Below are 27,237 nucleotides of genomic sequence, written 5' to 3'. Positions count from 1 at the left end.
AGGCTGCCCCTTCAACCTCCTGCCGTACCTTTCCACTGCAAAACCTAGTCCTGAGGGGGCTCCTCCAACCCCCTGCCGCACCCATCCACTGCATAACCTAGCCCTGAGGCTGCTTCCACAACCCCCTGCCGTACCCATCCGCTAGATAACCTAATCCTGAGGTGACTCTTCCAAAAACCTGCCGTACCCATCTGCTGCATAACCTAGTCCTGAGGCTGCCCCTCCAACCCCCTGCCGTACCCTTCCGCTACATTACCTAGTCCTGAGGCAGCTCCTCCAAATTCCTGCCATAACCATTCACTGCATAACCTAGTCCTGAGGCTGGACCTCCGACCCCTTGCCATACCCTTCTGCTGCATAACCTAGTCCTGAGGCTGCTCCTCCAAACCCCTGCAGTACCCTGCCGGTGCACAACTTAGTCCTGAGGCGGCTCCTCCAACCCCCTGCCTTACTCTTCTGTTATACACAGGTGAGCGGAAGAGTAAGGCAGGGGGTTGGAGGAGCCGCCTCAGGACTAAGTTGTGCACCGGCCCCCTGCCATACACTTCCGCTGCATAACCTAGTCCTGAGGCGACCTCAGACCCCCTGCCGTACCCTTCCGCTGCATATCCGTCTCCTGAGGCGGCTCCTCGAACCCCCTGCCGTAATCTTCCGCTGCATAACCTAGTCCTGAGGCGACTCCTCTATAGCACAGCCTGCTCACCTGTATAACACAGCCTGCTCACCTGTGTATAACAGAGCCTGCTCACCTGTATAACACAGCCTGCTCACCTGTGTATAACAGAGCCTGCTCACCTGTATAACAAAGCCAGCTCACCTGTGTATAACAGAGCCTGCTCACCTGTATAACAAAGCCAGCTCACCTGTGTATAAAAGAGCCTGCTCACCTGTATAACACAGTCTGCTCACCTGTGTATAACAGAGCCTGCTCACCTGTGTATAAGAGAGTCTGCTCACCTGTGTATAACAGCCTGCTCACCTGTGTATAACAGAGCCTGCTCACCTGTGTATAACAGAGCCTGCTCACCTGTGTATAACAGAACCTGCTCACCTGTGTATAACAGAGCCTGCTCACCTGTGTATAACAGCCTGCTCACCTGTGTATAACAGAGCCTGCTCACCTGTGTATAACAGAGCCTGCTCACCTGTGTATAACAGCCTGCTCACCTAGGCATAACAGAACCTGCTCACCTATGTATAACAGAACCTGCTCACCTGTGTATAACAGAGCCTGCTCACCTGTGTATAACAGCCTGCTCACCTGTGTATAACAGAACCTGCTCACCTGTGTATAACAGAGCCTGCTCACCTGTGTATAACAGCCTGCTCACCTGTGTATAACAGAGCCTGCTCACCTGTGTATAACAGAGCCTGCTCACCTGTGTATAACAGAGCCTGCTCACCTGTGTATAACAGCCTGCTCACATGTGTATAACAGAACCTGCTCACCTGTGTATAACAGCCTGCTCACCTGTGTATAACAGACCCTGCTCACCTGTGTATAACAGAGCCTGTTCACCTATGTATAACAGCCTGCTCACCTGTATGCTGATGCGCCGTCTTCAATGCTCTTCTGAAGCGGAAGCCATGGGGGCTCAGGTGGAAGATGATGTCATTATGATAGGGAAGGCAGCAGAATCTGTAATCTGCCAGATAGGTGAGGTCATAGACGGCCTTGATGTAAGCACTTTCACTGCAGGGACAGAGGAGGGAGAGGATGGGAGAACTAATATATTACTGAACGAGTAGTGAGGTGGTCTGGGAGGTTGTGCACGATGTGGGAAAACCCGCCCCCACTGCTTCTGGTAGCATGTCACAAGTGTTGGTACGTGTGTGTACAGCTGGCGGTAGTACGGCACACATGTAACTATGCCCACCAGTCACTGACCAGGGTATCCAGTCAGATCTAACTCAACACCACCATCTTATATGTAACCGCTAGACCTGACAGCACCGCCATCTTATATATAACAATCAGACCTGACTCAGCACCACCATCTTATATGTAACCGCCAGACCTGACTCAGCACCGCCATCTTATATGTAACCGCCAGACCTGACTCAGCATAGCCATCTTATATGTAACCACCAGACCTGACTCAGCACAGCCATCTTATATATAACCACCAGACCTGACTCAGCACCGCCATCTTATATGTAACCACCAGACCTGACTCAGCACCGCCATCTTATATGTAACCACCAGACCTGACTGAGCACCGCCATCTTATATGTAACCACCAGACCTGACTCAGCACCGCCATCTTATATGTAACCACCAGTCCTGACTCAGCACCGTCATCTTATATGTAACCAGCAGACCTGACTCAGCACCGCCATCTTATATGTAACCACCAGACCTGACTGAGCACCGCCATCTGACATGTAACCAGCAGACCTGACTCAGCACCGCCATCTTATATGTAACCACCAGACCTGACTCAGCACCGCCATCTTATATGTAACCACCAGACCTTACTGAGCACCACCATCTGACATGTAACCACCAGAGCTGACTAAGCACCGCCATCTTATATGTAACCACCAGACCTGACTGAGCACCGCCATCTTATATGTAACTACCAGACCTGACTCATCATCTTCATCTTATATATAACACCAGACCAGACAGCACCGCCATCTTATATATAACCACCAGACCTGACTCATCATCTCCATCTTATATAGAACCACCAGACCTGACTCAGCACCGCTATCTTATATGTAACCACAACACCTGACTCGGCACCGCCATCTTCTATGTAACCGCCAGACCTGACTGAACACGCCATCTTATATGTAACCGCCAGACCTGACTCAGCATAGCCATCTTATATGTAACCACCAGACCTGACTCAGCACAGCCATCTTATATATAACCACCAGACCTGACTCAGCACCGCCATCTTATATGTAACCACCAGACCTGACTGAGCACCGCCATCTTATATGTAACCACCAGACCTGACTCAGCACCGCCATCTTATATGTAACCACCAGACCTGACTCAGCACCGCCATCTTATATGTAACCAGCAGACCTGACTCAGCACCGCCATCTTATATGTAACCACCAGACCTGACTGAGCACCGCCATCTGACATGTAACCAGCAGACCTGACTCAGCACCGCCATCTTATATGTAACCACCAGACCTGACTCAGCACCGCCATCTTATATGTAACCACCAGACCTTACTGAGCACCACCATCTGACATGTAACCACCAGAGCTGACTAAGCACCGCCATCTTATATGTAACCACCAGACCTGACTGAGCACCGCCATCTTATATGTAACTACCAGACCTGACTCATCATCTCCATCTTATATATAACACCAGACCAGACAGCACCGCCATCTTATATATAACCACCAGACCCGACTCATCATCTCCATCTTATATAGAACCGCCAGACCTGACTGAGCACCGCCATCTGATATGTAACCAGCAGACCTGACTCAGCACCGCCATCTTATATGTAACCACCAGACCTGACTCAGCACCGCCATCTTATATGTAACCGCTAGACCTGACTCATCATCTCCATCTTATATAGAACCACCAGACCTGACTCAGCACCGCCTTCTGATATGTAACCAGCAGACCTGACTGAGCACCGCCATCTTATGTGTAACCGCCAGACCTGACTCAGCAACGCCATCTTATATGTAACCACCAGACCTGACTCAGCACCGCCATCTTATATGTAACCGCCAGACCTGACTGAGCACCACCATCTTATATGTAACCGCCAGACCTGACTGAGCACCGTCATCTTATATGTAACCAACAGACCTGACTCAGTACCGCCATCTTAAATGTAACCAGCAGACCTGACTCAGCACCGCCATCTTATATGTAACCGCCAGACCTGACTGAGCACCGCTATCTTATATGTCACCACCAGACCTGACTCAGCCCCACCATCTGATATGTAACCAGCAGACCTGACTCAGCACCGCCATCTTATATGTAACCGCCAGACCTGACTGAGCACCGCCATCTTATATATAACCACCAGACCTGACTCAGCACCGCCATCTTATATGTAACCGCTAGACCCGACTCAGCACCGCCATCTTATATGTAACCACCAGACCTGACTCAGAACCGTCATCTTATATGTAACCACCAGACCTGACTCAGCACCGCCATCTTATATGTAACCGCCAGACCTGAATGAGCACCACCATCTTATATGTAACCGCCAGACCTGACTGAGCACCACCATCTTATATGTAATCACCAGACCTGACTCAGCACCGCCATCTTATATGTAACCGCCAGACCTGACTCAGCACCGCCATCTTATATGTAACCGCCAGACCTGACTGAGCACCACCATCTTATATGTAACCACCAGACCTGACTGAGCACCGCCATCTTATATGTAACCACCAGACCTGACTGAGCAACGCCATCTTATATGTAACCACCAGACCTGACTCAGCACCGCCATCTTATATTTAACCACCAGACCCGATTCAGCACCGCCATCTTATATGTAACCACCAGACCCGACTCAGCACCGCCATCTTATATGTAACCACCAGACCCGACTCAGTACCGCCATCTTATATGTAACCACCAGACCCGACTCAGCACCACCATCTTATATGTAACCAGCAGACCTTACTCAGCACCGCCATCTTATATGTAACCGCCAGACCTGACTGAGCACCGCCATCTGACATGTAACCACCAGACCTTACTCAGCACCGCCATCTTATATGTAACCAACAGACCTGACCGAGCACTGCCATCTTATATGTAACCACCAGACCTGACTCAGCACCGCCATCTTATATGTAACCGCTAGACCCGACTCAGCACCGCCATCTTATATGTAACCGCCAGACCTGACTGAGCACCGCCATCTTATATGTAACCACCAGACCTGACAGCACCTCCATCTTATATATAACCACCAGACCTGACTGAGCACCACCATCTTATATGTAACCACCAGACCTGAATGAGCACCGCCATCTGATATGTAACCAGCAGACCCGACTCAGCACCGCCATCTTATATGTAACCGCTAGACCCGACTCAGCACCGCCATCTTATATATAACCACCAGACCCGACTCAGCACCGCCATCTTATATGTAACCACCAGACCCGACTCATCATCTCCATCTTATATGTAACCACCAGACCTGATTCAGCACCGCCATCTTATATGTAACTGCTAGACCCGACTCAGCACTGCCATCTTATATGTAACCACCAAATCTGACTCAGCACCGCCATCTTATATGTACCCACCACACCTGACTCAGCACCGCCATCTTATATGTAACCACCAGACCTGACTCAGCACCGCCATCTTATATGTAACCACTAGACCTGACTCAGCACCGCCATCTTATATGTAACCACCAGACCTGACTCAGCACCACCATCTTATATGTAACCACCAGACCTGACAGCACCTCCATCTTATACGTAACCACAAGACCTGACTGAGCACCACCATCTTATATGTACCCACCAGACCCGACTCAGCACCGCCATCTTATATGTAACCACCAGACCTGACTCAACACCGCCATCTTATATGTAACCGCCAGACCTGACTCAGCACCGCCATCTTATATGTAACTGTAACGATCAGATCAGGTGATCGATCAAATTAACGTATGCCTCCTGTTATGATTATCTGTCCGGTGAATGTATGTCTGATATTGGTGTAATAGTTATGTCTCCTGTAAGTATTGGAATCAGGACATGTCTTGTATGTAAACTGTAGGTGACCCTGGTCTAAGTTTGAGGCCTGTATTTCCTCAGTGTGACATCTGTGGACTCCTCCGGAGTCAGGATGTAAGATAAGATCTGAGCCCCTCATAAACCATGGTCCAGAAGAAGAGGTTAGAGTTTGTCCCCTTCCTTAACATCTCTTATCAGTGGGTCTGCTATGCAAGGAAAGAGGATCAATCACTTTGAAAACAGCAGACTGTACATTGCCAGGGACCTTCCACACTCCTTCAGCATGGAAAGAGTGGAATCCCAAGGGTGGGAGGGATGAGGGAGTCTGCAAGGTATAACTAAGACCCTTCTCCCTATAGTCAGTGTCACTACCTGGGGGTCTAGCAAAACAGGCTGTAGGCGACGAGAGATTTCTTGTGGAGGACCCCCCCACGTCAGGATCTGTATTTAAGTGTAAGATAGGTTCTGTCATTTTTTTCTTTTTATTTTATCTCTGAAATTTGCATTTAATCATTGTGTGTACTTTTAAAATCACTGTAAAATCTTGTAACTATTTTCTAAAGCTCTGTAGTATTTCTAGGAATAAATAATACATTCTCAGTCCTGGTTCTGTGTTCTTAAGACTCATTAGCCTCAAGAGAGAAAGGCTGGAAAACGTTACCATTGTTATCTTGTATTGTGTGGTCAGGGGCGAGCCAAGCCGCCCCTTGCGCAGTTTCAGGCGCTAAAATCAGGTTTTGGCTGGTGGCAGTGTACCTCAAGAAAAGGACCCGAGTGTCCTGAGTGAACCCCAGTCACGGCCGGCGCTGCTCAGATTGACGTATCGGAGCAGGCGACCGGTGGGTCCGTGACATTTGGTGGCAAGCGGTGGGGTGGAGAATTCATTTTTCTCTTTAAGAACTTAAGTGAGTGTGGGTAGAATTTTGTGAGAAATACCCACATCACCAGAATCAGAACTCAGAGCTTTACTATAGTTTTAAAAGTCACACAGTGGATGCAATTTCTGTTCCCTCCCTTCTCTTGTTTTTCTTTCCTATCATTTTATTTGACAAGTGTGAGACTCCGGATGGCTGATTACCAGCAGATGAGGAGAGATGACCTGGCGGTCGTGTGTGTGCGGAGGAATATCCCTTGGTCTGGCCAGAGTAGAAAACGTATGATTCAGGCACTAGTGGATGCCGATCGGACTCTAGCTGCTGGAGGAAACCAGTCCATGGACAATCCTACCCCAGGGGCTCAGTCAGCACTGGACAGTACAAACGATGCCGTGCCAGGGTTAAACCCTTCTGCTGGACCCAGCAAGTCTACACTGCAGAGCGACCTTCTAGCTGCTAGCAGGCAATTGAAGGATGTGAACCCCGTATTCGCTTTGCAGCTGGTGCAGTTCTGCCAAGGCATTGTCGACAGAGAGGCTGCGGAGCGCAAAGCCATTGTCGACAGAGAGGCTGCGGAGTGCAAAGCCAGACGAGAGGCTGAGGAGCGCAGAGCCGAGCTAGAGGCTGAGCAGCGCAGAGCCGAGCTAGAGGCTGAGGAGCGCAAAGCCGTACGAGAGGCTGCAGAGCATCAAGCCGAGCGTGAGTACCAGTTGGAACTGGTGAGGCTCAGGGGGCTGATCGCTGTTGGTGAACCAGTGGAGGATGATACAGGGCATCATGATGGCGAACCTTTACGTGAGACTTTATCTGCCGTGGCTACTGAGTTAGCAGGAGATGGGCTTCGTACTGAACTTTTACTGTCTGCGGAAGTAAATAATGTGTTGGATCATGGTGTGGACTCTGTTATCAATCATGGGGAGCCTAACAAGGGACAGAGGTCCCAAATGACCGCTGACGCGAATTTCACCGGACCGCGTCATGCACAGTTCCCTGTCTTGGAAGCAGACAGAGGAAGCCAAGTGAGTGTCAGCTTGGTTGTGAGTAATGAGCTGGCCCTGGACACTACAGCCGATGCTCAGAGAGGTGACATCTCCGCTAGCACCAGGGAGACTGTAGGATGTGTGGCAGTCAGGGAGACTGCAGAGTACCAATCCCCTACAGCACCAGAAGAGCCCAGTGAGTATTCTGACCCATATGGTGATGATTATCCGTTTAGGCTTATGAGCCCAGAAGAACTCACTACAGAATGTCAGCTGCAAGGTATCTCCTGCCCCAACAATTCCCGCTGGGAGATGATCAAGCGGCTCACCCGTGCACGAAATGATGAGCGCAATGTTTTCGGCATGTATCGCGGTGAGTTTCTAACCTGGGGTCCCGATGCGACTCCTTGGTTACTGCTGAGAGACCTGACGGACTGTTTTGAAATAGCGCAGCAATATGCTTATGATTGTAAAAAGCTCGATACTCCATGGTGGAAAGAGCAGTGCCGCTGGGCAGAGGCTGAAAGGAATCGCCTGGAACAGCTTCTATCACCAGCTATGGAACCAACGACACAGCCTACCGGGGTTTCCCTCATGGACATGGTACCCGGGCCTGCTACAATCGGTGTGGAACCTGTTCCAGAGACCTCACATCACAAGGTCCAGTTTAAACTGCTGGAAGATGTGAGCAGCATGTTCCCTCCCGTTGCTCCAGATTTGTTGCCGGAAGCGGCTGGCTGCATAGTGAAAGTATGCAGGGGAGAGACTATGTCGGAAATAGGAATGGGACTTTCTGACTGTATGCACACAAGTATGTGTGGGACTACTGATGTGGGACTTTTATTAACTCCACACATATCTGTCGCTAACCCTTCTGAACCATATGATGCATCTCAGGTAGTATGTAACCATGCTGAACATTGCAATGTTGTTATTTTGTGTGAAGCCCCTGGGATGATCTGCGATAGTGCCGTACCTTCGGTACAGGTGGAGGGTGAGTTAGAGACAGGTATAGTGGGTAATCCTTGCCAGTTTGTGGGGTTAAATGAATGCCCTAATCCAGTTGGGAATGAGACACCCTCACTCACCAGTGGTAGGAGTGCTGCTGGTGATGTCATTAGGGTTGCTGTGCTAGACGTTAACCCTGTTCTTCCAGTGATGTCTGGTTGTGACATGGTGCCATGGGACGCTAACTGCACCAATGGGACAGATCTGAGTTGGTTGCAGGCAGAGCATGTACCTGCCAATAAGTTACTGGTGACAACATGCTCAGATAACCCCATTCCTGCTCAGAGACAATGGGACCCAGATATAGAGTTTTTGCCACGGTGCAATTGTAAGCCAGCAGGATGGGCCCCATGTGTTGTGGAAGATGCACAGGCTAATTTGCAGGTATTGCAGGATGTCTCCCCAGGTTATGATATTGATGTTACTGTTGATAATGTGATGTCTTGCGCTACTGTGGGAAATGTGGTACCAGGTATAATAAGTGACCCGGTGGGTCCTGTGTGCACTGTAGAACTGTCAGATAGGGAGAGAGTGTCCCTTACTGCAGCTTTCCCCCCAAACCCCCCTCCTTCCTGTAGACACACAAACACAGATACAGGAACACAGCAGGGGTTCCCTCCAGACACTGAGAATCCTCCAGAGAGTGCATTTTTCCAGCATCACTGGATAACGGATGCCTCTCCTGAGAACCTCAGTGGCACCACCCCAGCCACAGAACCTGCGGGTCTGGGAGGGAAGGTCAGGCTCAGGAAGGTGTCCTGGACTGCCATGGAAAGCTTGGCTTTCCACGCAGAACTGAGAATCGACCCTGCACAGGCTGCCCCATACCTGGGAAGTGGGGAAGATACCCCTGGGTACAGTGAGAGGGTTGTGTCAGGAATAGAGCCAGTGGCTAGTAGGGAAGCTGCTGTGTGTAACCAGAAGGGTGGGAGGGCCCGTGAAGCACAGGTAAACTCAGCTCCATTAACCTCAGAAAAGCTGAGCTGGGATGTTCCCAAGACAGGGGACAATGACCTGCTGGTATTCCCCCTTGCAGAAACGTGCCCCCCTTCACAATTCACACACACAGACAAAGAGGGAGAATCTCCTCACAAAAGGATGAGGTGTGAGGTGTTGAGTGAGTGGACCTTCCCCCCAGTGAAGGGGAGGGGGGGTCAGTCAGCTCAGGAGAGGTGCTGGGAAGACATGTTTAAGTCTGTATATAGTGCTGGGAGAATGCCCCACACCTGTGGTATAGTTAAACGTGCCGAGTTACGAGTCCCAGGGGGATGGCCGTTTGGGGTGTGGCGAAATGGTCTGGTACTGATCTCAGTGAGTAAGGCCAAACTGCCAGCTGCAGGGGAGAATCCGTGCCCAGGAGTCCGACGCACAGCTGTGGTGGGCTGTGTCAATATCAGCCGGGATGGACACAGCTCCCACTATATCAGTGTGCTCACAGACTATGGGTTCGAGGACACCTGTGTGCTTTTAGTTTGCCATCTCCTGCGAGAGGGACAGGGACTATGCCCATTGCCCACCCTAGCCACGGCTATGGCGTCAGGTGGTGCCAGGACAGACGTCAAGTATAGTGAAGTGTTAGTACAGATCCCGCAGAATCAGTGGCAGTCTGTCTCAGCACAGAGACCACTGCTACCTGTCCAGGTGATGTAGTGAATAGCGCACTGAGGAGATGGTGACGTGGGTCACCACCTCTGTGCGCCATTTTAAAAGGGGGAGGTGTAACGATCAGATCAGGTGATCGATCAAATTAACGTATGCCTCCTGTTATGATTATCTGTCCGGTGAATGTATGTCTGATATTGGTGTAATAGTTATGTCTCCTGTAAGTATTGGAATCAGGACATGTCTTGTATGTAAACTGTAGGTGACCCTGGTCTAAGTTTGAGGCCTGTATTTCCTCAGTGTGACATCTGTGGACTCCTCCGGAGTCAGGATGTAAGATAAGATCTGAGCCCCTCATAAACCATGGTCCAGAAGAAGAGGTTAGAGTTTGTCCCCTTCCTTAACATCTCTTATCAGTGGGTCTGCTATGCAAGGAAAGAGGATCAATCACTTTGAAAACAGCAGACTGTACATTGCCAGGGACCTTCCACACTCCTTCAGCATGGAAAGAGTGGAATCCCAAGGGTGGGAGGGATGAGGGAGTCTGCAAGGTATAACTAAGACCCTTCTCCCTATAGTCAGTGTCACTACCTGGGGGTCTAGCAAAACAGGCTGTAGGCGACGAGAGATTTCTTGTGGAGGACCCCCCCACGTCAGGATCTGTATTTAAGTGTAAGATAGGTTCTGTCATTTTTTTCTTTTTATTTTATCTCTGAAATTTGCATTTAATCATTGTGTGTACTTTTAAAATCACTGTAAAATCTTGTAACTATTTTCTAAAGCTCTGTAGTATTTCTAGGAATAAATAATACATTCTCAGTCCTGGTTCTGTGTTCTTAAGACTCATTAGCCTCAAGAGAGAAAGGCTGGAAAACGTTACCATTGTTATCTTGTATTGTGTGGTCAGGGGCGAGCCAAGCCGCCCCTTGCGCAGTTTCAGGCGCTAAAATCAGGTTTTGGCTGGTGGCAGTGTACCTCAAGAAAAGGACCCGAGTGTCCTGAGTGAACCCCAGTCACGGCCGGCGCTGCTCAGATTGACGTATCGGAGCAGGCGACCGGTGGGTCCGTGACAGTAACCGCTAGACCCGACTCAGCACCACCATCTTATATGTAACCAGCAGACCGGACTCAGCACCGCCATCTTATATGTAACCGCCAGACCTGACTTAGCACCGCCATCTTATATGTAACCACCAGACCTGACTCAGCACAGCCATCTTATATATAACCACCAGACCTGACTCAGCACCGCCATCTTATATGTAACCACCAGACCTGACTCAGCACCGCCATCTTATATGTAACCGCTAGACCCGACTCAGCACCGTCATCTTATATGTAACCACCAGACCTGACTCAGCACCACCATCTTATATGTAACCACCAGTCCCGACTCAGCACCACCATCTTATATGTAACCGCCAGACCTGACTCAGCACCGCCATCTTATATGTAACCGCTAGACCCGACTCAGCACTGCCATCTTATATGTAACCACCAGACCTTACTCAGCACCGTCATCTTATATGTAACCGCCAGACCTGACTCAGCACCGCCATCTTATATGTAACCACCAGACCTGACTCAACACCGCCATCTTATATGTAACCGCCAGACCTGACTCAGCACCGCCATCTTATATGTAACCGCTAGACCCGACTCAGCACCACCATCTTATATGTAACCAGCAGACCGGACTCAGCACCGCCATCTTATATGTAACCGCCAGACCTGACTTAGCACCGCCATCTTATATGTAACCACCAGACCTGACTCAGCACAGCCATCTTATATATAACCACCAGACCTGACTCAGCACCGCCATCTTATATGTAACCACCAGACCTGACTCAGCACCGCCATCTTATATGTAACCGCTAGACCCGACTCAGCACCGTCATCTTATATGTAACCACCAGACCTGACTCAGCACCACCATCTTATATGTAACCACCAGTCCCGACTCAGCACCACCATCTTATATGTAACCGCCAGACCTGACTCAGCACCGCCATCTTATATGTAACCGCTAGACCCGACTCAGCACTGCCATCTTATATGTAACCACCAGACCTGACTGAACACCGCCATCTTATATGTAACCAGCAGACCCGACTCAGCACCGCCATCTTATATGTAACCGCCAGACCTGACTCAGCACCGCCATCTTATATGTAACCACCAGACCTGACTCAGCACAGCCATCTTATATATAACCACCAGACCCGACTCAGCACCGCCATCTTATATGTAACCACCAGACCTGACTCAGCACCGCCATCTTATATGTAACCACCAGACCTGACTCAGCACCGCCATCTTATATGTAACTATCTAATAACTGTGAAATGTTGTTTGTATGATGGGATAGCTGTACTTCTGGAGTCCTGACGATTCTCCGGTACCTACCTGTCATTCTGGCAGTTGCTGTTGTAACTGAAGGCGCATTTCATAATGGTGTCCAGGGTCATGAGGCTGACGTAATGGAAGAGTTCCACCGGATTCTGTTTGGGGACCAACTTCCCCCATTTATCCTGAAACAATGAGAGGTTATGAAGAGAATGGAGCCATTCATACGCTGGTCACTGACATGAGGAGGGAACGTGCTGGAATGTTATTCCCAGTAATCACCAGTAAAAGCTAAAATTGGGGGGGTCGGATGGGGGTAGGGATAATGGGCTGCAGCCTTTTTGCAAAAGGAAATCCTGGCTGGGACCTCATTAGTCTGAGGGTCTATTGTGCCATCTCATTGAGGTTGGTGGGGGCTGTGGAGAGTTTAGGGGGGAATGGGGCAGCACACTGAGTGACTGATGGAGGAACGGTACCAGCCCAGGCCAATGCAGAGTGTACACACACAGACACACCACAGTTTGTGTGTTTGTCTCGGTTGTGAGATTGTGTCCCGTCCTCTTACTTCATACAGCTTATTGGGTACTTATATGTTAGTTGGGCGCCCACTCAGCTATTTGCTTAATTTTCCGCGTCCCCTCCTGGGGCTCGCTATGCTCACCACACTATATAAAGTCAACTCCATGCCGACATGGATAGTGGCAGTATGAGCGTACTAACTATAGTGGGCGCCTAACTAACATCTAAGTACCGCTCATTGTCTGTAGGTCAGAGGATTCGGCATCTATCATTCCCAGTCTTCCTGTGCCCTGCTCTCCGTCCCACATTAATCATGGCTAATTCAGGCCTGATCACATGGCCATGAATTAGTATGGTGGCCGATTATCACTACACTGCGCATGAGTATGGCTGGTAGTACACATGTCCTGCGATGAAATCCAGCTACCTTTTCATTCACAAGCCGTTTGCAAGGTGACTGACAAGAAGTGGGCGCCTAGGGTGTGTGACGTCAGCACCAGGCCAGATATACCTGTATTAGGGGAGGGTGTGTGATGTCAGCACCAGGCCGGATATACCTGTATTAGGGGAGGGTGTGTGACGTCAGCACCAGGCCGGATATACCTGTATTAGGTGAGGGTGTGTGACGTCAGCACCAGGCCGGATATACCTGTATTAGGGGAGGAGCTGTGTGTTAGCTGAGCTCCTGACTTCCAGAGTAGGCCGAAAAGCCTGGGACTTGATTAGGGGATTTATCCCCAGTGCTATGGAGCCTCCTGGGGCTGCTGCCCAGGAGAGCCCCCCGGCTGCCGGGCCCAGTCCGGGCCTAGCCCCAATGCCATCGGGGGCAGGTAGCCGAAAGGGGGTTTTGGTGATGACTAAGGGGGAGAGCTCGGGACGGGCCCCTCTGAGTGATTCAGATGAAAGTTCCAGCTACTCGGATGGGCAAGATCCTGTGAAAGCTTCTCAAGTCAGCTTGATCCTACCCAGCGGAAGGCCGCTTATCCCCCCACCTAAGCTACAGCCTGTACTGGTTTTGGCCTCAGTGGCAGGTGAGCCCCAAGTGCCTGCTGCAGGACCCCCAGGTGGCAGAGAACTTTCCTGCGGGAGTGGGTCGGCTGTGATGGATGCCGGGCCCACAGTGTTTGGAGAAATGCCTAGTGTGACCAGTGACTCTAAAGGTACATATGCGGAGAATATGGCTTTATTGGTGGGGGAGGAGAAGGATGGCGCGCTGCCTGTGAGTACTGACTCTAACAAGTCTGTGGCTGTTGATGCTAATGTAACTGCGGTGCTTGTGCCCCTTACTATGGTACCTGCTGCCCAAGTGCAGGCTGAGGTGGAGCTGACTTCAGGGCCCGAGATGGCGGCCGGTCCGGCGCAAGTGGAGAGGAGTGAGGTGCAGGCTGTGGAGAATGGTGTGAGACCTGCGGCCCCGGAGAGGAGTCTGACCGGCGGCGATGCGCTGGCGTCCCTGTCTGCAGATGCGGCCAGCTCGCGGGTCTCGGCGGGTGACGTCAGAGAAGGAGACCGAGCGAGCGGGGAGGCGGCATCTGCGGCTGAAGTTCAAGCGGCTGACGAAGTGAAGCAGGCGGCAGGGAGGGTGTCTGATGGCTCCGTGGATGCGGCGGGAGGAGGCTGCGAGGTGGCGCCTGTGAGCCCGGGCCGTGTAAGTAAAGATGGTGCCGGGTGTAGTTGGTCGGCGGGTGACGTCACCGCCCCCGAGCCGGCTCTGAAGTCTGTGTGTGATGGCGGGGGTACTCTGGCGGGGGAGGAGGGTGCCCAGAGAGCCCTGGAAGTAGGGGTCATAATAAACTGCCCAATGACTCCTGCAATTGCCGTGAGGCAGTGTACTGTGCCTGCATCAGAGAATGATGTACAGTGTGCAGTGTCTGATAAAGGGGAGCTGGTGAATGGAGATGCCAGCACAGGGGAGGGGGCTGGTGCAGCCGTTGCCATGGAGATAGGCCAGCCTGTGGATGAGACTTTTGTGTGTATACAGGACTTGCAATCCAGACTGCTGACTCTGGAAACTAGGTCTATTAGACTGCTGAACAAAATTACGATTAAAAAGAAGGATAGGAACAACGCCTTCAGCACCAAGAGACCGGTGCTCAATGCGTTGATCCAAGAACTGCAAACGGAATTAAAAGTTAACAATAATGAGAAGGATGTACTGAGATTAAGAATAGCTGAACTACAGGGGAAAGAAGTGGCAGAGAGCGCGGAACTTCCCCCTAACAGGGGGTCGGATGTGGTGGAAACGGGATCGGAAGGGGAGAACTCTCTCTATGACCACATCAGGGTACTGGAGGGGGAGGGAGTGCCGGGTCCAGTATCACAATCAGAGGAGATGGAGGTCCAGCCCGCGGTTAAAGGGGTAATAGTTGAGACCGTGTTTGGGGACAAAGTTAGGATTGAGGGTACGGGCGATGGTGCCACTGTTAAGGAAAAACAGAAGAAAGGGGAAGGTGAAAGGCGATTGACTAGGGGTGCCGGTGGACCCAGTATGGCGGTACGGGTGGTGCCTCCTGTGCGCACTGTGACCTCAGCGGCTCCTGTGGCCCCTGCGGCACCGGTGTCTTCTGTAGCACCGGTGGTAGTGCCGCCTGTGGTTTCTTACGCTGGAGTTCTGTCTGCAGGTCCGGTGCGTGTGGAGACATCCAGGCCCAAGCCTACGTGGGGACAGCCGGCAAAGAGGAGGAATGCCGTCCAGTTAAAGTGGGTGACAGAGGGACTAACTCCCACCTCTGCGGATGTTCTGGATAGGCTCTTTCTTCTGGGCTTTAAGAAAGAGGATTTCTTTGCATGTATACACCCGGTAGGCGCCCCTGAGTTTGATATCAGCTTCATGACATACTACGGTTTACAAAAGTTCTGGTCCAAGTGGGGGGAGGTGAAGCATAACGACTGGTGGAATAAATTTAAGGCCTATGCCATAACTAGACAAGAAAGAGTTAAAGTGAATGTACTCGTTCGGAATGAGTCCCTGAGCCCATCGGATATTTGTTTCTGGCTGCAGAGGCATGGGGCGAAGCTTTTGTCCCCTTTAGAGAAGGTTCCAGGGGCTAGGGATGTGTGGGGTGGAGCATGGGCGGTCTATGCAAATTTAAGGGAAGGTTGCCACATACCGTCAGCTGCATTCATAGGCAAGGATAGGGTGCAGTGCTTTTACCCCGGTCAGCCCAGAGAGTGTCACAGGTGTGGGGACTTTCGCCACTATAGTCGTGACTGTCCAAGCCAGAAGTGTTCAAGATGTAATAGCCTCGGGCATTTGGCCAAAGATTGCGACAAAATAGTTTGTAATTTGTGTGGGGATGATGGCCATGCCTTTTCTAGCTGCCCGATGGCTTTCCACAACACCTCTTTAGACAGGGAGATGGAGGGGGCGGCAGTGGAGGTGGAGGGTGGGCTGGTGGGGGCTCCGTCGGTGGTGTCGGCTGGAGTCGTGATCCAGTCGGGCCTTTCCGTGGGGCCCCAACAGCCCAATCCTGGCCCCCTGTCGGCTCTGACCTCCCAGTTGCAGAGGGTGGTGGAGGGACCCTCTGGTGTGTCTGATAGGGTGGTGGCTCGGAAGAGCGGAGTGGAAGATGCCCCTTTCCAGCTGGTGGGGAAAGGGAAGGGGAAGAATAAGAAGGATAAGGCGGACAAGCAGATTAGCCTGTCAAACAGCTTCTTCTCCCTGGCAAGTGAAGAGGAGGCAGAGGGGGAAGGGGATGTGGTGAAAGAGGCGGACGGCGGTCTTGTGCTGAGGCCAAAGAGGCAGAGGCTGAGAAAGAAAAGAAAGGTGGATGAGCAGCCCAGCCTTGCCCAGGAGAAAGCAAACATGGGGGTAGAGCCCTTTGTCCTGAAGTGTAGGTCCTTCCTGAAAAATACCGCTTCTGAGGTTCCGAAAAAAGTATGCACGGTGGAGGACTTGGCGCCTCAATTGAGGGCGGATGAGGTGGAGGATGTGCTGGTGGAGCAGAAGGTAACGGGAACGGTGGTTCAGCTGGGACAGGGTGGCGGCCAGGTAGGCGTCACGGGGCCTCCCCTGTCTGGCGCTGTCCCCGATCCGGATCCCGGTGGCTCTAACCTCATCGGTCCTCATGTCGACCCAGGTCCTCCCGTGGTGGTCGACAACACTCCTCGAGGTGTACCTCTGGGGGCATCGCTGGCTCAGGTGTCTGGGGGCGGTGTTCCTGACAAGGGGGTTCTTGAGGAAGTCAAGAAGGTTGTCGAGGTAATAGAGGTGGTGGAAGACGATATCCTGCCAATTGTGGAGGAGGAGGATGTCTGCCCAGGGGTCAGTGTTAAGAGGTGGGGGTCGGATGAGGACCTTCAGGAAAAGCGTGTGAAGAGGAAGTGATCTGGTCCCTACGCTCGGTGACTCTGAAGGATGGCTCCCCGGCCCATAAGGTTTGCCACACACAATGTGGCATCTATCTTGTCCGTGCGTGCTCGGCAATTAGCTTATGATTTTTTCAATTCTTTAAATGTAGATTTTGTTTTTTTGCAGGAGACCAGATTGAGGCGGCTCGCGGATATTCACAAGGCAAAAACCGAGTGGAGACGTGGGCCGTCCTTCTGGTCTCTGGCTGCCGAGCCGTACGGAGGGCTGGGGATTCTTTTTACCACCGAAGTTACCATCCAGCGAGTCATCGAGGTACAAGTAGGCAGGTGTATGGTTTTGGATGTCAATCTGAAGGGGCACGACCTGAGGCTTATTAATATCTATGGGCCCCAGACTAAGTGGGACAGGAAGTGTCTTTTCAGAGAGATAAAACCGTATCTCTTCGTAGCCCGGCAGATAGTCTTTGGCGGTGATTTTAACACCATAATTAGGCCCAAAGACAGGGGAGGGTCAAGGGCTACTCTGGGCTACGACTCCCTCTTTCTAGTGAGTATGATTAGACAGTCGGGTCTGGTGGATGTGCACGTTCGACACTCCCCAGACCTCACGGGGTTCACCTATCATAGAGGTAGTTGTAGGAGTAGAATATATAGGGTTTTTGTTAAGGAGAGCTCGAAAACCTCGGTTCCCAAGCTGAGGCCGGTAGAGTTCTCCGATCACGTTTGTCTGTGTGTGTCCTTGAACGCCTCAGAGTCCCCTCAGAAAGGCCGGGGCCTTTGGCGCTTGAACTCCAAACTCCTTGAGAGGGAAGAGGTTAGACAGTCCTTCAGAGACTTCTTTCAATCTCAGGAGTCACTTTTGGAGGCGGGTTGGAACAGGTCTGAGTGGTGGGAGGTATGTAAAAAAAGGACTCGCAGGTTTTTTCGCGACCTCGTAGCCAGAGAGAACTTGGTCAGGAACCGTGTCTACTGTGCCTTGAGAAAGAAATTAGATTTCCTGATCTCTGAGCAGGGTGATGGTGGGGAAATCTCCCGGGTGAAAGCTCAGATGAAGGAGTACCAGTACAACCGATATGCTTCTTTGATTTTGGAAAGGGATTATGGGAAATACCACTCGCCTGATCCCTACCAGAATTGCAGGAGTTCGGTTGACTGTAAGGAGGTGAGAGGGTTGTATGATGGCCAGGGCGTCCTCCGCGAGGATCGGGAGGGCATCCTGGGAGTTGTGCAATCCTTCTACTCCGACCTTCTATCTGAGAAGCCGCCTATCAGAGAGAAGATGGAACGGTTTCTTTTGGAGACGCCAGGTCTCGAGAGTCATGGTAGTGCTCTTGACTCCCTTGGTGAGGAGATAACGGTGGACGAGGTCAAAAAGGCCATAGGCTCCTTGTCTATGAAAAAGGCCCCGGGTCCGGATGGGTTAACCTCCGAATTCTTTAAGTGTTTCTGTGACCTCTTGGCCCCTCGTCTCGTGGAAGTATTTAATGAGTGCCTGGGTGAGGGCCTGCTCCCTCCTTCCATGAGATTGTCTGCCCTTATCTTGCTCTCCAAGGGGAGGGACCCGTCCCGTGTTGAGAACTGGCGCCCATCGCCCTTCTCGATACGGATAGGAAGATTCTGGCAAAGGTGCTCTTTAACAGACTGATGGAGGTTTCCGAGTCTTTGCCTTCTCAGCACTGCACTGTGAAAGGCAGGAGCACTTTTAGTGCTGTCCTTGGCATCCGGGAGGCCATGGAGCGGTGCAGGGCTGAGAAGTGGGGAAAGTACCTGCTGGCGTTGGATCAGGCAAAGGCTTTTGACAGGGTAAACCACGAATACCTGTGGGCTCTACTGACTAGGTATGGCCTCCCAGTGAGGGCGGTAAATTGGCTGCGGGTAATCTACAGGCAAGCCGAGAGCTTCCCTCTTGTGAATGGTTGGGTAGGTCCGACCTTTTCAGTGAATTCGGGTGTTCGGCAGGGCTGCCCTCTAAGCCCCCTCCTGTATGTCTTTGCCATCGACCCCTTCATTAGAAGGCTGGAGGTTGGCATTGTGAGGGGAGTCCAGCTGAGCCCGGAGCATTCGCTGGAGGCAGTGGCCTACGCGGACGATGTCACCGTCATCCTGTCGGATCCGTCGGAGGCGGATGCGGTGGTATCGGCCATCCAGGAATACTCGATGGCGTCGGGTTCCTTGGTCAATCAGGACAAGAGTGAGGTTTTCTGGATGGGGGAGGAGGGCCAGGAATTTGACCTTCCGGATGGTCTCCCCCGGGCGAGCCAGGTGATCAAAGTTTTAGGCATCGAATTTGGCCCGGGCGATTACGCCACGCGAAATTGGGATTCCAGACTGGTAGAGGCCGGCCAGAAGGTAGAGCGCTGGAAGAGGTGGAAGCTGTCTCTCAGGGAAAGGGTGGACCTGATCAAGACTTACCTGATCCCTGTGTTCTTGTACGTCAGCTATGTGTGCCTTTTGCCAGAGTCGAGATGGGCAAAGATTTATGCTTTGTTTTTTCAGATGCTCTGGGGAAACAAACTGAATCTGATCAAGAGGACTGTCACCTACAGGTCGAGGAGGGAAGGAGGCCTGGGTATGGTCAACCCAGTGCTATTCTTTTTGATGACCTTTATTAAATTACATCTGTCAAGCCTCCAATTAGAGGCTCCTCCTCGATGGGTAGAAGGTTTCAGAGTCTGGGTGTCTCCTTTCCTCAACGCATGGTTAGAGGGAGGGTGTGTTAAAAGTCTGCGAGTCCGCCGTGGATACCTCCCGGCCTACGTGGCTCCTGTCTTGAAAGTGACAAGGCGGTGGGGCCTGGAAGCGGGAACAGTCAAAGGTTCTTCTAGAACGGAGCTGGAGAAGAAGGTTTTGCAGTCCCACTTCCGGGAACAGCTGTCACTGAGGGACTGCCCGGGTAATTTGTCATCGGAGGGGCTGGCCCTTGTTAATTCTGGGAGGATCCCTCTGAAATATCAAGACATTGCCTGGCTTTCCTTCCACGGGAGGCTTTACGTGAGGGGAAACCTGAAGCATAGAAATGCCGATGATCGTGGTTGTCCACGGGAGGAGTGTCTGGGGGAGGAGGAGACTATGGACCATTTCTTGCTCAGGTGTCCCTTCAATGTGGAGGTTTACAAGGGTGTTTCCAGGGCCTTGGGAATCCCGTGCCTTTCGGGGCTCAGTTACCCGGAGTGGGCCTATGGGGCGTTCAAGCATCCGGGTCGGTTTGAGTTATCCACTTTGTTCTTAGTCAGCATAGTTGTTAGATATTTCACGTGGAATGCACGGTGTCAGGTATCCATTAGGCAGAAAGTCCTCCCCTGTGTGGTGGTGGTTACTGACATTTTGCACGAGGTGTGGAAATTGAGGGATCTGGAGAGACGCCGGATGGAGGCCGGGAGATGGGCCAGGCTGTGGCGCCATCTTCAGCCCCCTTGAGTGGGCGGCTGACTTACGGTAGTCTCTCTGGCTTGTGGCTTTGCTATCCTTTCACTCCCTTAGATGTGCATTACACAAAATATGCGGTTTTACATATACCTGTAGCACCAGATCATTTCCTCTTGCATGCAGTTGTAAATACCGCATGTAAATAAGTTTGTTGTGTTATGTGATATTGTATGATGCATTATGTTTCCAGCTGATGTATTGTGTATTATTCATGTGAAAAGCCCGCTTTTCTTTTCTTTTAAATTCTAAGACCGTTGTAAGTGGACTTTATACGGTCTTTTCATGGACAATGTTTTTACTCAAGAAAGGGGGCTCATGTATAATCGCATGTACTTGTTTTTCTGTATGAAATGTTTATGTCTTTCTGTTGCAAGTTCTAAATAAAGAAATATTACCTGTATTAGGGGAGGGTGTGTGACGTCAGCACCAGGCCGGATACACCTGTATTAGGGGAAGTTGTGTGACGTCAGCACCAGGCCGGATATACCTGTATTAGGGGAGGGTGTGTGACGTCAGCACCAGGCCGGATATGCCTGTATTAGTGGAGGGTGTGCGACGTCAGCACCAGGCCGGATATACCTGTATTAGGGGAGGGTGTGTGACATCAGCACTAGGCCGGATATGCTTGTATTAGGGGAGGGTGTGTGATGTCAGCACCAGGCCGGATATACCTGTATTAGGGGAGGAGCTGTGTTGCTGAGCTCCTGACTTCCAGCGTAGGCCGAAAAGCCTGGGACTCGATTAGGGGATTTATCCCCAGTGCTATGGAGCCTCCTGGGGCTGCTGCCCAGGAGAGCCCCCCGGCCGCCGGGCCCAGTCCGGATCTAGCCCCAATGTCATCGGGGGCAGGTGGCCAAAAGGGAGTTTTGGAGGTGCCTAAGGGGGAGAGCTCGTGCTGGGCCCCCCTGAGTGATTCGGATGAAAGCTCCTGCTGCTCTGATGGACAAGAACCGGTGAAGGCTTCTCAAGTCAGCCTGATTCTGCCTAGTGGGAGGCCGCTTATCCCCCCACCTAGGCTACAGCCTGCAGTCGTTTTGGCCCTGGTGACAGGTGAGCCCAAAGTCCCTGTTGCCACAGGGCCCCCGGTGGCTGAAGACTTCCCTGTGCCTCAGGGGCCTGTGATGGTGGATGTCCCTGGTGCCGGGCCCACGGTGGTTGGGGAAGTGCCTAGTGAGAACAGTGACCCCAAAGGAGCATCTGCTGGGTATGTTCCTTTACCGGAGGGAGAAGAGGAGGATGGCGTGCTGCTGGTGTCTACAGACTTTAATAAGCCTGTGTGTGGAGGTGTCAGTGAGCCTGCGGTGCTGGGGTCTCTTACCGTGGAGCCTGCTGCCCGGGTGCAGGCTGAGGAAGTGCCGGCTTCAAGGCGCGAGGTGGCGGTCGGCCAGGCGCCTGTGGCGAAGAGTGAGGCGCAGGCTGGCGTGGACGGTGCCCCAGAACATCTCCTGTCTGGCGGGGAAGCGCTGGCGTCCCCGTCCATGGATGCGGACAGCTCGCGGGTCCCGGCGGGTGACGTCAGCGGGGGTGAACGAGCTGTCGGGGAGCCGGCGCCGGCGCCCGAAGATGACGCGGCCAGCTGTGCGCAGCAAGCAGAGGGGATGGAGGTCGATGGCGGCTCCGGTGAGTAAAGATGGCGGCGGCCAGCGCTGTTTGGTGGGTGACGTCACTGCCCCTGTGCTGGCTCTGCAGTCAGTCTGCGGTGACGGGGGGGCTCTGGCGGAGGAGGTGGGCGCCCAGGGTACCCCTGGTGTGGGAGTTGTGCCGAACTGTTTGAAGTCCCCTGAACTTGTCATACTGCAGGTCACTGTGCCTGCGCTGAGGTGTGTTGCTGGGTCTACAGTGCCTGTTAATGAGGAGCTGGTGAATACTAATACCAGTGCAGGGGGGGGGGGGGGCTGGTGCAGCTGTTGCCATGGTGAACTGTGTTGTGCCCACATTGGAAAGTGACATTCAGTGTATAGTGACTGATGGGGGGGAGCTGGTGAATACAGTGCATGTCAGCACAGGGGAGGGGACTGGTACAGCTGTTACTATGGACATAGACCAACCTGTGGAAGGGACTTCTTTGTGTATACAGGACTTGCAGTCCAGAGTGCTGGCTCTGGAAACTAGGTCTGTTAGGCTGTTGAACAAAATTATAATTAAAAAGAAGGAAAGGAACAACGCTTTCAGCACCAAAAGACCGGTGCTTAGTGCACTGATCCAAGAGCTGCAGGCAGAGTTGAAAGTTAGAAATGATGAGAAGGATGCACTGAAATTAAAAATTGCTGAACTGCAGGGGAAAGAGGTAATGGAGTGTGCGGGGCTCTCCCCTAACAAGGGATCGGATGTGGTGGAAATGGGAATGGAGGGGGATTACCCTCTCTATGACCGCATCAGAATGTTGGAGGAGGGGGTTGTGCCAGGTCCGGTATTGCAGTCAGTAGAGATGGAGATCCAGCCTTCAGTTAAAGGGGTAACAGTTGAGACCGTGTTTGGGGACAAAATTAGGGTTGTGGATGCAGGTACTGATGTCGCTGTTAAGGAAAAGCAAAAGAAAGGGGAAGGTGAAAGGCGGAGAGTTGGAGGTGCTGGTGGGCCCAGTATGGCGGTGCGTGGGGTGTCTCCTGTGCGCACTACGACCTCAGTGGCTCCCGTGGCCCCTGCGGCGCCGGTACCTCCCGCAAAGCCGGTGGGGGTGCCACCCGTGGTTTCCTACGCTGGGATTCTGTCTGCGGGTCCGGTGCGAGTAGAGACAGCCAGACCCAAGCCTACATGGGGACAGCCGGCGAAGAGGAGGAATGCTGTTCAGTTAAAGTGGGTGGCAGAGGGGTTAACTCCTACCTCTGCTGACGTCCTGGATAGGCTATTCCTCCTGGGCTTCAAGAAGGAGGACTTCTTTGCATGTATACACCCGGTAGGCGCCCCGGAGTTCGATATCAGTTTCATGACATACTATGGCTTACAGAAGTTCTGGTCCAAGTGGGGGGAAGTGAAACATAACGAATGGTGGAATAAATTTAAGGCCTTTGCCATAACCAGGCAAGAAAGGGTAAAAGTAAATGTACTTGTCCGGAATGAGTCCCTGAGCCCCTCGGATATTTGTTTCTGGTTGCAGAGGCATGGGGCGAAGCTTTTATCCCCTTTAGAGAAGGTCCCGGGGGCTAGGGATGTGTGGGGTGGGGCATGGGCAGTCTATGCGAATTTAAGGGAAGGTTGCCACATACCATCAGCTGCATTCATAGGCAAGGATAGGGTGCAGTGCTTCTACCCCGGCCAGCCTAGAGAGTGTCATAGGTGTGGGGACTACAAGATGTAATAGTCTCGGGCATGTGGCTATGACAAAATAGTTTGCAATTTGTGTGGGGATGATGGCCATGCCTTCTCTAGCTGCCCGATGGCTTTCCACAACACCTCTTTAGATGGGGAGATGGAGGGGGCGGCAGTGGCGGTGGAGGGTGGGCTGGTGGGGGCTCCGTCGGTGGTGTCGGCTGGAGGCATGGTCCAGGCGGGCCTTTCCGTGGGCCCCCAGCAGCCTAAACCCGGCCCCCTGTTGGCCCCGACCTCCCAATCACAGAGGGTAGAGGAGGGACCCTCTGGTGTGCCTGACAGGGTGGTGGTTCGGGAGAACGGAGCGGAAGATGGCCCTTTCCAGCTGGTGGGGAAGGGGAAAGGGAAGAATAAAAAGGTTAGGGTGGATAAGCAGATCAGCCTGTCAAATAGTTTCTTCTCCCTGACAAGTGAAGAGGAGGCGGAAGGGGAGGGGGATGTGGTAAAAGAGTCAGACGGCAGCCTTGTGTTGAGACCGAGGAGGCAGAGACAGAGGAAGAAAAGGAAGGTGGATGAACAACCCTGTCCTGTCCAGTAGAAGGCAAGCGAGGGGGTAGAGCCTTTTGTTCTGAAGTGTAGGTCCTTCCTGAAAAAGGGCGCCTCTGGGGCTCAAAAAAAAGTGTGCACGGTGGAGGACTTGGCACCTCAATTGAGGGTGGATGAGGTGGAGGATGTGCTGGTGGAGCAGAATGTAACGGGACCGGTGGTTCAGCTGGGACAGGGTGACGGCCAGGTAGGCGTCACGGGGCCTCCCCTGTCTGGCGCTGTCCCCGATCCGGATCCCGGTGGCTCTAACCTCATCGGTCCTCATGTCGACCCAGGTCCTCCCGTGGTGGTCGACAACACTCCTCAGGGCATACCTCTGGGGGCATCGCTGGCTCAGGTGTCTGGGGGCGGTGTTCCTGACAAGGGGGTTCTTGAGGAAGTCAAGAAGGTTGTCGAGATAGTAGAAGTGGTGGAAGATGACATCCTGCCGATTGTGGAGGAGGAGGATGTCGGCCCGGGGGTCAGTGTTAAGAGGTGGGGGTCGGATGAGGATCTTCAGGAAAAGTGTGTGAAGATGAAGTGATCTGGTCCCTACGCTCGGTGACTCTGAAGGATGGCCCCCCAGCCCATAAGATTTGCCACGCACAATGTGGCATCTATTTTGTCCGTACGTGCTCGGCAGTTAGCTTATGATTTTTTCAATTCCTTAAATGTAGATTTTGTTTTTTTGCAGGAGACCAGATTGAGGCGGCTCGCGGATATTCACAAGGCAAAAACCGAGTGGAGGCGTGGGCCGTCCTTCTGGTCTCTGGCTGCCGAGCCGTATGGAGGGCTGGGGATTCTTTTTAACACCGAAGTTACCATCCAGCGAGTCATCGAGGTGCAAGTATGCAGGTGTATGGTTTTGGATGTCAATCTGAAGGGGCACGACCTGAGGCTTATTAATATCTATGGGCCCCAGACTAAATGGGACAGGAAGTGTCTTTTCAGAGAGATCAGAGAGATAAAACCGTATCTCTTCGTAGCCCGGCAGATAGTCTTTGGCGGTGATTTTAACACCATAATTAGGCCCAAAGACAGGGGAGGGTCAGGGGCTACTCTGGGCTACGACTCCCTCTTTCTAGTGAGTATGATTAGACAGCCGGGTCTGGTGGATGTGCACGTTCGACACTCCCCAGACCTCACGGGGTTCACCTATCATAGAGGTAGTTGTAGGAGTAGAATAGATAGGGTTTTTGTTAAGGAGAGCTCGAAAACCTCGGTTCCCAAGCTGAGGCCGGTAGAGTTCTCCGATCACGTTTGTCTGTGTGTGTCCTTGAACGCCTCAGAGTCCCCTCAGAAAGGCCGGGGCCTTTGGCGCTTGAACTCCAAACTCCTTGAGAGGGAAGAGGTTAGACAGTCCTTCAGAGACTTCTTTCAATCTCAGGAGTCACTTTTGGAGGCGGGTTGGAACAGGTCTGAGTGGTGGGAGGTATGTAAAAAAAGGACTCGCAGGTTTTTTCGCGACCTCGTAGCCAGAGAGAACTTGGTCAGGAACCGTGTCTACTGTGCCTTGAGAAAGAAATTAGATTTCCTGATCTCTGAGCAGGGTGATGGTGGGGAAATCTCCCGGGTGAAAGCTCAGATGAAGGAGTACCAGTACAACCGATATGCTTCTTTGATTTTGGAAAGGGATTATGGGAAATACCACTCGCCTGATCCCTACCAGAATTGCAGGAGTTCGGTTGACTGTAAGGAGGTGAGAGGGTTGTATGATGGCCAGGGTGTCCTCCGCGAGGATCAGGAGGGCATCCTGGGAGTTGTGCAATCCTTCTACTCCGACCTTCTATCTGAGAAGCCGCCTATCAGAGAGAAGATGGAACGGTTTCTTTTGGAGACGCCAGGTCTCGAGAGTCATGGTAGTGCTCTTGATTCCCTTTGGTGAGGAGATAACGGTGGACGAGGTCAAGAAGGCCATAGGCTCCTTGTCTATGAAAAAGGCCCCGGGTCCGGATGGGTTAACCTCCGAATTCTTTAAGTGTTTCTGTGACCTCTTGGCCCCTCGTCTCGTGGAAGTATTTAATGAGTGCCTGGGTGAGGGCCTGCTCCCTCCTTCCATGAGATTGTCTGCCCTTATCTTGCTCTCCAAGGGGAGGGACCCGTCCCGTGTTGAGAACTGGCGCCCCATCACCCTTCTCGATACGGATAGGAAGATTCTGGCAAAGGTAACAGACTGATGGAGGAGGTTTCCGAGTCTTTGCTTTCGCCTTCTCAGCACTGCACTGTGAAAGGCAGGAGCACTTTTAGTGCTGTCCTTGGCATCCGGGAGGCCGTGGAGCGGTGCAGGGCTGAGAAGTGGGGAAAGTACCTGCTGGCGTTGGATCAGGCAAAGGCTTTTGACAGGGTAAACCACGAATACCTGTGGGCTCTACTGGCTAGGTATGGCCTCCCAGTGAGGGTGGTAAATTGGCTGCGGGTAATCTACAGGCAAGCCGAGAGCTTCCCTCTTGTGAATGGTTGGGTAGGTCCGACCTTTTCAGTGAATTCGGGTGTTCGGCAGGGCTGCCCTCTAAGCCCCCTCCTGTATGTTTTTGCCATCGACCCCTTCATTAGAAGGCTGGAGGGTGGCATTGTGAGGGGAGTCCAGCTGAGCCCGGAGCATTCGCTGGAGGCAGTGGCC

General features: G+C 52.3%; 1 protein-coding gene across 4 annotated transcripts in view; it reads right to left on the bottom strand.

Annotated features, from left to right (window-relative positions):
• The window catches only part of LOC146026858 (cytochrome P450 4B1-like), a 100,015-nt gene that overhangs the window by 39,511 nt on the left and 33,267 nt on the right, over positions 1 to 27,237 (bottom strand). For all 4 annotated transcript variants that reach the window (XR_014454558.1, XR_014454559.1, XR_014454560.1 and 1 more), the window contains exons 5-6: positions 12,588 to 12,712; positions 1,542 to 1,693 (exon numbers count right to left, since the gene is read on the bottom strand). Coding sequence is in view for 1 of the 4 variants with exons in the window: in XM_083157904.1 (XP_083014030.1) it covers positions 1,542 to 1,693; positions 12,588 to 12,712 (277 nt within the window). In the remaining 3 variants the exon portion in view is untranslated. The remainder of the gene's footprint in view (positions 1 to 1,541; positions 1,694 to 12,587; positions 12,713 to 27,237) is intronic.

This window comes from Crinia signifera, chromosome 8, assembly GCF_055691185.1.
Source record: "Crinia signifera chromosome 8, ASM5569118v1, whole genome shotgun sequence".
Taxonomy (NCBI): domain Eukaryota; kingdom Metazoa; phylum Chordata; class Amphibia; order Anura; family Myobatrachidae; genus Crinia; species Crinia signifera.
This window is presented reverse-complemented; position numbering and strand designations above follow the sequence as displayed.